This window comes from Passer montanus, unplaced genomic scaffold, assembly GCF_014805655.1.
Source record: "Passer montanus isolate IOZ18808 unplaced genomic scaffold, ASM1480565v1 scaffold62, whole genome shotgun sequence".
Lineage (NCBI taxonomy): Eukaryota > Metazoa > Chordata > Aves > Passeriformes > Passeridae > Passer > Passer montanus.
The window spans coordinates 1,983,682-1,998,566 of NW_024371260.1; the positions used below are offsets into that span (position 1 = coordinate 1,983,682).

Genomic DNA, 14,885 nt, shown 5'->3' on the forward strand with positions numbered 1-14,885 from the left:
TTTATTATTATTAATATATTATTATTATATAGTATTATATACCATTACAGTATGTAATTATATATAATTATCTAAATTTAAATTATTAATTATATTAGTTTATTTATCTTTGCTGACCAATAATCAAACAGCAACGTAAAAGTGATTCCAAAATTAAGATTTCAACCCATTCTTCTATAAAATCTTTAAAAGTTGTTCCTTGAACTGCAAGCCCCAGTTGATTATTTATTTCTATTTATTTCTATTTTTATTTAAAATTAATTTATTTAATAAATTTAAACAATTATTGCATATACTTATATATTAATTATCTAAATTTAAATTATTATTTACATTAATTTATCTTTTCTCACCAATATCCAAACAGAACAGCAAGACAAAATTGATTCCAAACCCATTTTTACCCATTCTTCTATAAAATCTTTAAAAATTGTTCCTTGAACTGCAAGCCCCAGTTGATTGCTTTATTTATATATATTTATATATTTTATTTTAAATTAATTTAATTTATATAAAATTAATTAGCATATATAATTCTATATCATTTAAATTAGATAGAATATATAATTTAAATTGTATAGAATATATAATTCGATGTAATTTAAATTACATAGAATATATAATTTTATATAATTTAAATTGTATAGAATATATAATTCGATGTAATTTAAATTACATAGAATATATAATTTTATATAATTTAAATTGTATAGAATACATAATTTTATATAATTTAAATTGCCTCTCCTGAGGCAGCCCGGGCCTGCCTCACGGAGCGCCGCCCGCGGGGCCGCCCTCCCTCTCTCCCTCCCTCAGCCTGCCCTCCCGAGCCCGCGGAGGCCTCCCGGTGTCCCTCGGATGTGTCGCTGTCCCCTCGGAGCCCCGGTGTCCCCTCAGAGCCCCGCTGTCCCCTCAGAGCCCCGCTCACCGCCACCGGGCCCGGCCAGCAGCAGCGCGCGCCTCCCGCGTCACTTCCGCCCGCCGCCGCGCGCCGATGGCGTCAGCGCCGCCTCACGGCTCCCCTCATTAATTTTAGGCGTTAATGAGGCGTTAATTGAGGGAGATTCTCCGAACGGCCAGGCGGAGGGGCGTTAATGAAGCTGGAGGGTGTGCCTGGGTAGCGATAAACCCAGAGGGTTAGCGAATGGAGGTGTTGTCAGCACAGGGCCGCCTTTAATTCCACCTCAGTCAAAGTGTTTGATGGAATAAATTAAATTTGATTGAATAAATTGGAGTGGATAAATGTGATTCCTACAAAAAGCTGCAATTCCTACGTGGAAATGAGTGAGAGTGTGAGGGAGGAGGTGACAGAGGTGACACAGGGATGGGACACGGCCCAGAACAGCAAAGAGCCCTAATTAGGATTCCTAAAATCACTAATTATCCATCCCCCATTGGAAATATGAGAATATAATAGGAAATAATGATATATAGTGGGAAATAATGGGGTGTAATGGGAAATAATGACAATTTAGAAGCACAGGGAGTGCTGTTACCCCTCCCACCTGCAGCTCAGAGCATCAGGAATTCAGATTTAAGGAAAACACGCTTTGAGTGAATTAAAAATGTAAAATAAATTAAAATGCACGGCTCCAGCTTACAGAGATCCTCCTTGTCATGGGGATCTGAGTGTGGCCACGAGAAATTCAGGGACAGAAATTCTAAAATGTTCCCAAAAAAATCAATTTTCTGTCACAGGAAGAGCTGGGGTGGGACAGCCTCAAGAATTCTTAACAAAGAGCAAAAAGCTCCTTGTTTACACAAGAGAAAATAAGATTTACTGGTCTGACTGGAGAATAAAAAGGTTTTTGGTTTGTTTAATTGAAGGAAAGTAAAAATATGGCAAAGGAAAATACACCAAGGGACAAAGCCCAGCAGAGCAGGAGGGGTTAAAATCCCAATCCCAAATCCTCCCAGGGTCACAGGAAAACAAAAACCTGCTGGGTTTTAAAATGTTGGGATTTATGTGAGAGCAGAGCCACCTAAAGCAGAAATGAGACACAAAACACACTTTTTGTTTTGTTTGTTTTTTTTGGTTTTTTTTTTATAGTTATACTTTCAAAAGTCTCAGTGTATTTGGCAGAAAACAAATTAAAAAAAAACAAAACAAAACCAAACACAGAGCTCCACAGTCCACAGCTTTTATAAAAGTGACAGGAGTACAAAAGAAAACAAAATACCACAGACTTCTCACATACACAAGGATGAAAAAATTGGCATTTTTCTCCCTCAGATCTTTGGGGAATCTGCCCCAGGCAGCCACTGAGGTGTGGAAATGTAATTTTACAGGAATTCCAATTGTAATTTCCTGTTAACTGTTATTTTTACCATAAAGACCACTACATATCCATGCTCCAACCTTCCAGAAGAGTGGCAATTATTAAAATCCACTCATTTTCATTTAAATTTTGTTCCCAAAAAGTCCATGTGAATGTTTTTGTAGCTACATGTGTGCTTTATTTTTGTCAAAACTGACTGTTTTTCAGAATTTTGAAAAGGAAAGTTAACTTTTAATCTTTGATCTACCACAAAAAACACATTTCCTTTAAAAAAAAGGAAACTTAAAAGCAGCAGAAATAAAGATTTGCTTCAGTTTATGGTTAATATTCCTCCCATCTGTCACAGATGCCTCTGAGATTTCTTTATATAATCAGAAATTAGATATTTTACACACAGGTCAGACTCATAACCCTGAGTTTCTAAAAGGCAGCCTTTTGTTGCACTCTTAGAAATAATATAAAAAAAAACCAAACCATCAATTTCTTTCCTCATGCATAATAAAATGAAATTAAAACAACAAAATCGGTTTTTTTTACAGAAATACAGAGATCCTGCTTCCTTTGTCACCACAATTTTCAGTGGTTTTTTTTTCCTCTAAACAACCACAAGTATTGAATTCAACACTCCATTTACACAGGGTAATTCACGTGGGTGAATATTTGCATTTCAGTTCTGTCCAGAAATGATCAGAATGCAATATTCCCAGCTTAAATTTGTACATTTTGAACCACTACAAATCCTGGATTTGTAGCCAGCAGCAGGTGCTCACCACAGCTCATTCCCCACAGTTTGCTTCAAGCAAACCCTTGAAATTTGGGTTTTTTTGGATGGAAGGGCGGGAATTCCAACCCTTCTTAGAATGATGGAATCTCCTGAGCGGGAGGGGATCCACAAGGACCATCCAGTCCAACTCCTGCCCTGCACAGAAATCAAAATCCACCCCAAAACCCCTTCTTGTGCTGTCCAAATGCTCCTGGAGCTCTTGGGGGCTTGAGGAGTAGAAGGACAATCCCCTCCTGGGACTTTTCCATCTCTGCAGCACACGGGAATGATGGAGGGTGCAGGAAATGCAGAGCAACAACCAGAAACCTCCAGGAGGCAGCAACTCCATCCCTCTGCCAGCAGAATTCAGTGGTGGGGCCCCATTTTCACATTGTTTGGATGGGGACGGAGACAGGAATTGTTTTCCCACAGGACACCAAAGTTCTTCCACCAAAGTTCATCCAGCACAGGCCTGGATGTGATTTGGAGTCAAGGAAACACAACAGAGCCCACGTTTGCCACGTTCCAGGTCCTCTCTTTGGGGCATCAGCTTCCCAAGGTTTTCCTGGATCCTTCCCAGCTCCTCCCTGCTTCAAATCCTGGGTGAGACCTGCCAGGAACTCAAAAGGAACCTTAGGAACAACCACAGCCAGGAGGATTTGAGGAACAACCACAGCCAGGAGGATTTGAGGAACTGCCACAGCCAGGAGGATGTGAGGAACTGCCACAGCCAGGAGGATGTGAGGAACTGCCACAGCCAGGAGGATGTGAGGAACTCAAAGGAACAGCCACATCCAGGAGGATGTGAGGAACTCACAGGAACAACCACAGCCAGGAGGATTTGAGGAACTGCCACAGCCAGGAGGATGTGAGGAACTGCCACAGCCAGGAGGATGGGAGGAACTGCCACAGCCAGGAGGATGTGAGGACCTGCCACAGCCAGGAGGATGTGAGGAACTCAAAGGAACAGCCACATCCAGGAGGATGTGAGGAACTCACAGGAACAACCACAGCCAGGAGGATTTGAGGAACTCAGAGAAACAGCCACATCCAGGAGGATTTGAGGAACAGACCCATCCAGGAGGATGTGAGGAACTCAGAGGAACAGCCACATCCAGGAGGATTTGAGGAACAGACCCATCCAGGAGGATCTGAGGAACAGTCCCATCCAGGAGGATTTGAGGAATTCAAAGGAACAACCCCATCCAGGAGGATTTGAGGAAAAGCCACATCCAGGAGGATTTCAGGAACTCAGAGGAACCTGAGGAACAACCCCATCCAGACTGATTTGAGGAAGTCAGAGGACCCAGAGGAACAGCCCCATCCAGGAGGATTTGAAGGACAGCCCCATCCAGGGGGAGCCCCTTGGAGCCGCTGGCAGGCTGCAGAGCCCCATGAGTCAGTCATAGGGTTGCAGATCCTTGGGGATCAGGGGCTCCGTGTCCTCGGTGGGCCCCGGGGGCTGTGCTGGGGCCGTGGCCAGGCTGTGCAGGGTCTCCTGCTGGTGCTGCTTGGCCTTGTTGTAGAGCAGGACCCCCACGGTGACCAGCACAGTGCCCACGGCTGACAGGCTGGTGATCTTGTTCCCAAAGACAATGATGCTGAGCCAGATGGACAGGGCGTGCTTGACAGTGCTGGCAACGCTGCGGGGACACGAGAGGGACGTGAGGGGACAGGAGGGACGTGAGGGGACACTGGGCATGTGAGGGGACAGTGGGGACGTGAGGGGACACTGGGCATGTGAGGGGACAGTGGGGACGTGAGGGGACACTGGGCATGTGAGGGGACAGCGGGGACGTGAGGGGGACAGCGGGGACGGGAGGGGGACAGCGGGGACGTGAGGGGGACAGCGGGGACGTGAGGGGACACTGGGCATGTGAGGGGACAGCGGGGACGTGAGGGGGACAGCGGGGGACACTGGGAGCGTGAGGGGACAACAGGGAATGTGAGGGGGACACTGGGAGCGTGAGGGGACAGCAGGGACGTGAGGGGACATTGGGGACACTGGGAGCGTGAGGGGACACTGGGGACGTGAGGGGACAACAGGGAGCGTGAGGGGACACTGGGGACGTGAGGGGACAGCAGCTCTGCCACATCCCACAGCCAGGTTTAACGTCAACCTTGCCCCTGAACACCACCTGAAATTCCACTGCCGACCCCAACCATCCTATGATTTACCTCATTCATTTCTTTGCTAAAACTTTAATTTTCCTTTTTCTTAGCACCACCTGAAATTCCACTTCTAACCCCAACCATTCTGTGACTTCCCTCATTAATTTCTTTGCAAAAACCTTAATTTTCCTTTTTTTTTAACACCACCTGAAATTCCAGCTCCAACCCCAGCCATTCTGTGATTTACCTCATGAATTTCTTTGCACAATACCTTTAGTTTCTGGAGTTTTTTTAGCACTTTTCAATAATTTCCAACCCCACTTCCAACCCCATCCATCCTATGATTTACCTCATTAATTTCTTTGCAAAAAAACCTTGATTTTCCTTTTTCTTATTACCACTTCAAATTCCACTTCCAACCCCAACCATCCTGTGATTTACCTCATGAACTTTGGAAAACACCTTTAGTTATATATTTTTTTTTAAAAACACCACCTGAAATTCCATTTCCAACCCCATCCATCCTATGATTTACCTCATGAATTTCTTTGCAAAAACCTTAATTTTCCTTCTTTTTAGCACCATCTGAAATTCCACTTCCAACCCCAGCCATTCTGGGATTTCCCTCATTCATCTCTTTGCAAAAACCTTAATTTTCCTTTTTTTTTTTTAATACCACCTCAGATTCCACTTCCAGCCCCAACCATCCTATGATTTACCTCAATTTCTTTGCAAAATACCTTTAGTTTTCCACTTTTTTTTTTTAAACACCACCTGAAATTTCACTTCCTGAAAAGGAATATAAAATAATGCTCCTGACCAAAAAATAGAAAATAAAATTCCTGACAAAAAATACAAGATAGTGTTCTTAACCAAAAAAATAGAAAATCATGTTTCTGACCAAAAAAAATTAGAAAATATTGTTTCCTGATCAAAAAATACAAAACAGTGCTCCTGATCAGAGAAAATTAAATCATGTTCCTGATGAAAAAACAGAAAATAAAGCTGCTGATAATTTTAAATTTTACCTGAAGGTGACAGGGGAAATCTTGCCCATCAGGGCATAGGCAGTGACACTCTGCAGGTGGAACAGGACTCCATCAATCAGGAGGAGAATCACAATGTCCTGGTTGTAGCTGAAGCTCCTCCCACTCTTCCCAATCACAGGAACATCCTAAAATGTCAAAAAAACCAAAAAAAATTTGAATTTAAGGGTTTAGTTCATGAGAAAAATCTAAAAATTATTTTTGCCCAACTGTTAGGAGCAGAGAGAAAATTTATATAATTTAAATATAAAATATTAAAATATAAAATATAAAATATTTAAATATAAAATTTATATTTAAATTTTAGCCCAAAAATATACAAGATATTCAGATCCTGCAATTTTTATTTTAAAAAAAGTGCATTCTAAAATAAAAATAGAATTTATGTGTTCAGTTCATGAGAAAAATCTAGAAGTGATTTTTCACCCAACTCTTAAGAGCACAGAGAATTTTATATTGAAATTTTAGCCCAAAAACATACAAGACATTTAGATCCTGCATTTTTTATCCAAAAGAATTTTGCACATTCTAAAATAAAAATGGAATTTAAGTGTTTAGTTCATGAGAAAAATCTAAACATTATTTTCACCCAACTCTTAAGAGCAGAGAGAGTTTTATATTTAAATTTCAGCCCAAAAATATACAAGACATTAAAATCCTGCAATTTTTATCAAAAAAAATGTGCACATTCTAAAACAAAAATGGAATTTAAGTGTTTAGTTCATGAGAAAAATTTAGAAGTGATTTTCCACCCAACTGTTAGGAGCAGAGAGAGTTTTATATTTAAATTTTAGCCCAATGAAACCTAAAACATACAGAAAATTGAGATCCTGTAATTTTTTCTCCAAAATAATTTGCTTTCAGAGTGAATATTCCTGTACACCACAAGTGGCAACAAAAAAAATCAACAAATATTCCAGATTTTCTTTGCAAGTTTTTATCTCAAAGCTCAAATGCACTGAGGCAGAATCATGATTTGAACTCAAAAATCCTGGGATAAATTCAGGATTTTGGGATTAACTCATGTCCATATTAAATGATTTATTTTAAAATTTTCTATTTTTTACCTTCCCAATCTCTTGCAAACATTGGACAAATTGTATTTCAGGCTGATTTTTTAAAATCAAAAATTAATTTTTCAAATAACTTTTTTTTTTAAATGGGAAGGATAAAAGGTAAAATTTAAGATTAAACTTTGTTGCACATTCTACTCACAACTAAAAAAAAAAAAAACCAAACCTAAAAAAATCCTTAAAAATCCCTATAAATTCATTAAAATAATGAATTCAAACTACCATGAAAAATATCCAGGCTGGAATGAGCATAACCACAGCAGCAGCACTTGTGTAGAACTGAAGCTCTGGGGCTCTACAAAGGAGAAAAAAAAATTAAAATTATTTAAAACTTAGTTTTCAAAGCAAAGACAGAGGTTTGCTCTCAGGGACTGAAGCTGAAAGGCACAAAAACCAATTTTTATCTCATTATAAAATACAAATATATTATTAGAGGTGGTTTTTAGTACAGAACTTTACTTTTGGTTTACGTTTCAGAGTTCAAAAGTTGCTTTCTGCACACCCAACAATGCTAAAGATGGTTTAATATATATTTCTTAATATTTATATTTATAAATATTATATTTTAATATATTTATAAAAAGTTTCTATTATATATTAATATTACTATTAAATAAATATTTTAGAAATACCTGTAATTATATATAACATAGTTATATAAATATGTAGATATTTATATAAACATTTCTATTTTATTTATATTTTTATTTTCAAATCTTTATTTCTGAGAGTTGTAGTTGATTATGAATCTTGCAGTGGGAGCTCAGAGGAGTTTTCTTACCCTGATAAAATGATAGAAGTGATCAGATTTGCACCTTGGTGCAATACAATGATAAATATTTAATTTCTTTATGCAAATAAACAGAACCAAACCTGATATATTTTGAATACTTACGAAAATCTGTATTTATCTCCACTGAGTAGTTTTTTGGAAAAGACGTTTTGCAAACTAGGGAAGAAAAATAAATTTAAAATTAACAAAAATTAATTTTTTTAAATTATAACCCACCATTTCTCTGTATTTTAATTAGGACAAATCAATGAATTCACCAATCCTCAGGTGGGTAAATGTTTCCTCCAAGCACAGAAAGGAGTTTGCTCTAATGAATTTTATTATTTCATTTCAATAACGCTGTTAGAGACGAGCGAGCAAATGAATAATTTATTAAAAATCCATTTCCAATACCACCATTTCAGTGCACTGTACAGAATGAATCACGTTAAACTATTTCATCTCCCAACTGAATGAATTAATTTCATTAATTGTTCCCCCCAGGTGCCCTGTGCTCACCAGTCCATGATGTTGGTGGACAGGGCAGCAGAGAAGCCCAGGATGTTGAAGCTGATTTCCGTGGCTGTGCACAGAGCCAGCCCCCCCATCACGGGCACCAGGGACAGGTTCACCAGCAGCCCTGCAGGGAAAGGCAGCCCCACTCGTTTGTTTATTTTTTATTGGAGACAATTCCAAAGTCTCAACAGCAAGAAATTAAAAAAACACACTGAAATTCAGTTTTTTAATGCCACAAAAATTTCTTGATAGAAAAATGACAATAATCTCCTTCTACCAAACCCTTTTAATTCTACTTGTTGTAGATTCTTCCAGCTGCATTTATTATATTTTATATAATATATATTAAATATTATGTATATAATATAAAATATATTGCATATATAATATATACCTAGATATAATATAGTATTATATGATATAGTAGAAAATATAGAAATATAAAACACAGAAAATATAAAACACAGAAAATATAAAACATATAACATAATACATGAAATACATAATACATAACACAAAATACATAATGTATAATACAAAATACATAATACACCATATTATATTAAGATGTTATATTTATTTTACTTTATTTTAGTGGCCAGAATTTCACCACAGCCAATTAAAAAGAGAGTCATTAAATCTCATTTCAGGACTCACCAGTGTATTCCCCCAGAATCATATGGGACATGATTATATTATATACAGAATAAATATATGTAAATGTAATATATAATATATATAATATGTATAATATATATAATATATTATATGTATGATATATATATTATATATAGTATATAAAGTATGTAAAGTATATCCTATGCTATAATATCTATATTATATATTATATTATGATGTTACATTTATTATATTTTATTATATTTTAATGGCCAGATTTTCACCACAGCCAATTAAAAAGAGCAATTAAATCTCATTTCAGGACTCACCAGTGTACTCCCCCAGAATCATCTGGGACATGACTATATTATATATATAATAAATAGATAATAGATACAATAGGTAATATATGCCATGCTATAATATCTATATTATATATTATATTATGATGTTATATTTTATTATATTTTAGTGGCCAGACTCTCACCACAGCCAATTACAAAGAGCAATTCAATCTCATTTCAGGACTCACCAGTGTACTCCCCCAGAATCATGCGGGACATGATGACAGTGAAAATTGGGGCAGAGCTTTTCACAGTTTCTGCAAATGAAACTGCCACGTTCTTCAGGCTCACCAGCCCCAGGACCACTGTTGCAAATCTGCAGCAGGAGAAAATCACAAGAAATTCATGTAAAAAAAAAAAACAAAAAAGGAATGAGTGCACCAAAAGAAATTAAAATAATTATTCAAGAGCCACTCTGGGACACGCAGCATGAAAAGAATTGCTCTGTGATTTCTCCTGCACCTGCAGGCTCAGATCTTTCTTTCAGCTCTGGCTTAAACATTATTTATTTAAAGCAAATAAAGGCACCCTTGGGCAATGTGGAATGGCTCTGGCTGCAGAGTGCATTTCCAGAAAACAAACTGACTTTTTAGCACACTCCAAGGTTCAAGGGGCCATTTTTTAAGGCAAAGTTTTCAACAGGCTCAGTCAGAAAAGTGCAAATCTTCTGAGAAACAGAAATTCACCAAGGAAACTGCATCTGCAGTTATCCATCTTTAGTGTAAATTAGATATGCTACACAATTACCACAGTTTAAACTCTGAAATTAATTGAATTTATCACTTATTTGATTTTCTTTATCAGTTTTGCAGGGCAGAGGAAACACAACCAGGCATTTTTATTCCCTCCTCGACCACAAACTAATACAACCCCAGCACCCAGCAAATATTTACTTTACAAAAGATAAATTTTAATAGCCTGCATGACTTTTGAGGCAAAAGGCTGATAAATATTAATGCACTAAACAAACATCAGCCTCAAAAGAGAGCAGGAAAAAGTAAATGGAAAGAGAAGTGAGCTCTGAAAAAATGTAAATGTGATGGGAAGGCCAAAAAATTGACATCTGGGCAAAGGAAAAACAGAAAATAAAAATAAGGTTATCCTGGCAATACCAACAAATAAAAATAAGATTATCCTGGGACATTTCTTGGGAGGGGAAGGACACGAGAACAGAACTTTGGTATGGAAAAATACAAATATTAGCAAAGCTGGAGCAGGGAATGTTTCCTTTTTACCTCATTAATCCAACAAAGAGCATGATCATGATGAAGTTGGGGGGGTAGGAGATCCTGGTCTTGTGCTGGTACAGGCAGCAAGGGACAAACATCTTGATGCAGCCAATGAAGGTGGTGGAAAGCATCTGAACAGCACCTACATTTGGATCAGAGAGGGGAAATGAAGTCAGAACACAACAAATTAATTGTGGTGAGAAGATCTCTTACATGAACACGTCCGTGGTGGTTTTGGCAGTGTGTGTTTTATGTATTCTCACATCAACCCTTTACTTCTGCATCTGAGCAAGGCAGCACAAGAAACCAAATGTTTGTAGACCTGGCTCACAGATGAACCGCCTGGTTTTTGCTCCTTAAGAAAAAAAAAAGAACTAAAATGGCCATGGATAACAGAGATCACCAAAGGCAACTCTTGTGCTGCACAGCTCTGGGGAGCATCAACAATTTACTCAAAATTTGACTTTTTGTTAAACCCTCCAGCACAGAAAACTAAAAAATTACTTTTTTTTCCCCTCTATGAGGAAAATTTCATCTTTCAGCAAGAGGAGGAAAGGACAGTGTCAGGAACCACTTTAAAGGCCAAAATCCCAAGTTCCCAGCCCCAAAATCCCTCCCCACACCTTCCAAACCAAGCAGTTTTCACTTCAATTCAACCACTCTCTCCCTCAGCTTTATATGGGATGATCTGGAATTATCAATCACAGGATGATGGAACACCCTGAGCTGGAAGGGATCATCCAGCAATACCAACAAATAAAAATAAGATTATCCTGGGATATTTCTTGGGAGGGGAAGGACACGAGAACAGAACTTTGGTTTGGAAAACTACAAATATTTTGTATATATGCACAGACACCCCAACAACCCCACCAGCATTATCCAAATTCTCTGGCAGTTCTGGCAGCTTTTGGAGCTCCCATTCCACTAAATAAACCAATTTCCCCCTGGAATTCAGAAAAAAGCAGGGTACCAAGCATGCTGGGCTCCCCCTCCAGCAAGGACAGGATGTATTTGTTAAGGAAGAGAGTGCAAAAGCTGAAGAAAAACCACAAGGTGAGGTAGATGAGGGCGTGGGAGCTCCAGATGCCCAGGTCGGACTCGATGACCGTGGTCTCGGTGATGGTGATTTTCAGGACATTCTCCTCTGGCAAACTGTCACTGCGAGCAATCACAAATTTCTCACTCCTGTTGGCAAAGAGGGAGCCCAGCTGGAACAGGGATTTTCCTTTTGGCTTCTCCTCCAGCTGGGGAGGGCTCGGGGCCTCGGGGGTCAGGGCACTCGACACGGCCGACATGGTGAGGTGAAGAAAGATTTATATTCCAAATATTTCCAAATATTCTTTGTCTTTCACACAAAGCAACACTGACGAAGCACTTGTTGAAAGAAAAATGTCATGTGGTCAATGTTTCATCTCCCAGGGGCCTGGAAAACTGGGCTTGGTCCTTCTGAGGACATCTTGCAGGAATATAAACTCCACAGGATTCTTCATGTGGGCTGCTCCATGATTTCTGCCTAAGGGGGAAAAAAAAGGGAAAAATGGAAAAAAGATGTGTGATTTTATATCCCTAATGCAGCAAAGATAGCACATTTCACCTGCACTTTAGAAAAGATAAAGAGACTTCTGTAATCCCTCAGGCTGGATTTTGAACTCCTTGTCTTCATGCCAAGATTAAGCAACAAGAACTAATCTTAGGGAGGTTTTTGATTCTAAAATAACACCCACCCACCCACCAGACTTTGTGTTTTCATGTCCTTTTCCCTCTGGAGCACCTCAACACAGCCTTTCCAATTAAAACTAACTCCTCTTCCACATTCTACAGTGACTTTCCTTTCCCTCTGTCTTTAAACACTCCCCAGAAAAATCTTCCCAATCCAGCAAATCCAAGCAGGAACCTCTGCCCTTCAGACTAATTAACCTGTTATCAATCTGAGTCAAAGAGAACAACAATCAAGGGCTGCAACTCCCAGTAATCCCAGAGCTACCCTGGTAAATGTATCCAAGTGAAAAAGTAGGGAAATATGTCCAAGAGCTTTCCATTTTTTACATTTATTTAATTACATGGGAGTAATGCAACATTCCTCATTTTGCTGTAATTTCCAATCCAGTATTAGCACTTGCAACTAATTCTTAAAGCCTTAACAACAGATTTGGCAGCAAAAGACATTAAATTATTTGCAACCAGAGCTTTTTCTTTTACAAATTACACAAAATTTGGCAAGTTACAGTAGCAAACATCAAAACCACCCTGTGAAAGAAAGAGAAATACAAGAGTTCCAACAAGAGCTACTGCACCTGCCCTGATTTTGTGAGCAGTTCACTCTATTTTCTTTAAGATTTTATTTTTAATGCTTTTTAAATGTCTTCAAATAAACCACAAGGAGGTACTGAGGAGTTCAGTACCTGGTGTCAGTCTCGGGACCCTACACAGCAGCTGCTCCACAGTGAAATTTTCCATTCCTCACACTCCCCAGTTGCTACAGCCATGCACTGCAGATTTCCATCCCCCTTATCTCTTCCCATTTTTCCAGGAATTCCTGCCAGCAGCACACTGAGGTATGGGACCCTCTGACACGATCACATTAAATCACAAACTGGTGGTTAACCCAGTTTAACACAAAACTCTGAAGAAAGATACACGTTCTCCAAGACAATTTGTTCAGAAAAATGGATTCTTGACTCCTCCTCCTTTTCCAGGTCATTAAAAAAATCCCTCTACATTCAAAACAGTGAATTATCACAGCTTTTTCAATAGCTTTTCTGTTTACACAACTTAATTAAACCCAAGACCAATTAAGCACAACCAAAGCCTCACCCTCAGCAGCGCTGTGATATCAGATTTGATATCAGATTTGATATCACTGAGCGGCCACACGGCAGGCAGCAGAACAGCAAATAACAACCAAATTACTCCCCTAAATTACTGACCTGCTGGCTCCAATCAACTGGAAAGTCTAAATGGGCTGAAAGAGTTCTCCATCTGGAACTAATTCAGTCTTCCTCCCTCAAGGCCAAGCGGCAGCTGATGTTTACCAACAGATGAAAACGTGGCAGTGGTTGGCAGTTGTTTCTCTTGGATTACTCACAAAGAAGCGGCAGCGTGAGTGCCTCTCACTCTCCTTGTATCTTCTCCAGCCCTTAACTGCACTCCTAGTAACAATTATGGTGGAAAAAATACCCACAGAGAACTTTAGAAAGCCGGCTCTCCACAAACAGAAACTAAAGCTCGAATATGTTGCAAGGGCTGGGGAAGCTAAGGCTGATGTGACAGTGACAAACCAAATCTCTGTGTCCATGACCCTCTGTGTGTTATGCAAAAGGTCACTCAAACATTGCTCCCAACGCAGCAAACGCACAAAACCCAGCACCCTGAGCAAGCCCCGCTCATTAACGAGAGCATCCAACACCACAGACACTGCAGATACAACAGCAGAAAACGCTGAAACAGCTCAGCATTTTGTGTTTCTGCTCACCCGCTGCCGGAGCCCTCCCAGCCGCATTCCCACTCCCGCAGCTCCCGGAGCATCCCCCGCACAGCGGAGCGGGCTCGGAGCCCTCCCGGGAGCACCGACCCAGCCAGGGGCTTCCAGCAGCGCCACCCCCCTGCCCGGGCCCGGCTCGGATCCTGCTCCGCGGCTCGCCCTCTCTTCCCTCCCTCAGGCCAGCCCCGGAGCCCTCAGCGCATCCCGGCCGGCACCTGCGCTCCCACAGCGCCGGGCTGCGGCGGAACCGGGCTGCGGTGAAACCGCGCTCCCACAGCGCCGGGCTGCGGCGGAACCGGGCTCCGATAGCACCGGGCTGTGGTGGAATTGGGCTCCGGTAGCACCGGGCTGGGCAGCACCGGGCTGTGGCGGAACCGGGCCGCCCGTCCCCGGAGCCCCGCACTAAGGAGGCGGCTCCGGCCGCGCCCCGCCGGGCCCCGGCGGCTGGCCGGGCACGCCGTACCCGAGCAGGGGGCTCGCCCCTTTGTCACCGCGGCGGCGGGGAGGCCATTTTACCAAAAGCACGAGGAAACCCAGCAAAGCGGCGCGGGGTTACGGGGCGCGCGGAGCCGGCCAGGCCCGCGGCGAGCCGCCCCTCCATCGAGCCGGGCGCGCTGCCCAGCGCCGAGGGGACCCCCGCGGCGGAGGG

General features: G+C 40.8%; 2 protein-coding genes across 4 annotated transcripts in view; one reads left to right on the forward strand and one right to left on the reverse strand.

The window, feature by feature from the left end:
• Positions 1-2,047: 2,047 nt before the first annotated feature.
• LOC120511063 (solute carrier family 35 member E2A-like) lies at positions 2,048-14,885 on the reverse strand. Of its 3 annotated transcripts, XR_005629664.1 has the most exons (11): positions 14,753-14,885; positions 13,683-13,904; positions 11,726-12,268; positions 10,759-10,894; positions 9,712-9,839; positions 8,565-8,685; positions 8,169-8,222; positions 7,496-7,568; positions 6,183-6,328; positions 4,358-4,685; positions 2,048-4,292 (listed from the first exon to the last, which is right to left on the reverse strand). XR_005629664.1 is itself a non-coding variant. In XM_039727681.1 (10 exons), the coding sequence occupies exons 3-10, from the start codon at positions 12,048-12,050 to the stop codon at positions 4,442-4,444; spliced, it is 1,227 nt and encodes a 408-aa protein (XP_039583615.1). In that variant the 5' UTR covers positions 12,051-12,268; positions 13,683-13,904; positions 14,753-14,885; the 3' UTR covers positions 2,048-4,441. The 3 variants fall into 3 exon arrangements, 2 of the variants coding, with proteins under 2 accessions (XP_039583615.1, XP_039583616.1); XM_039727681.1 differs by having other exon boundaries at positions 2,048-4,685; XM_039727682.1 differs by lacking the exon at positions 14,753-14,885 and having other exon boundaries at positions 2,048-4,685; positions 13,683-14,718.
• LOC120511064 overlaps positions 14,753-14,885 on the forward strand; it is a 10,536-nt gene continuing 10,403 nt past the window's right edge. The window contains exon 1 of the mRNA XM_039727683.1: positions 14,753-14,885. The gene's annotated coding sequence lies outside the window, so the exon portion shown is untranslated.

Excerpts from the sequence above, each read along its gene's own strand:
- LOC120511063 (XM_039727681.1), bottom strand. The coding sequence starts at position 12,050 with ATGTCGGCCGTGTCGAGTGCCCTGACCCCCGAGGCCCCGAGCCCTCCC. Across the intron at positions 10,895-11,725 it reads GGGGGAGCCCAGCATGCTTG|GTGCTGTTCAGATGCTTTCC; the intron begins GTACCCTGCTTT and ends ATCCAAATGTAG. Across the intron at positions 4,686-6,182 it reads ATTTCCCCTGTCACCTTCAG|CGTTGCCAGCACTGTCAAGC; the intron begins GTAAAATTTAAA and ends GTGTCCCCGCAG.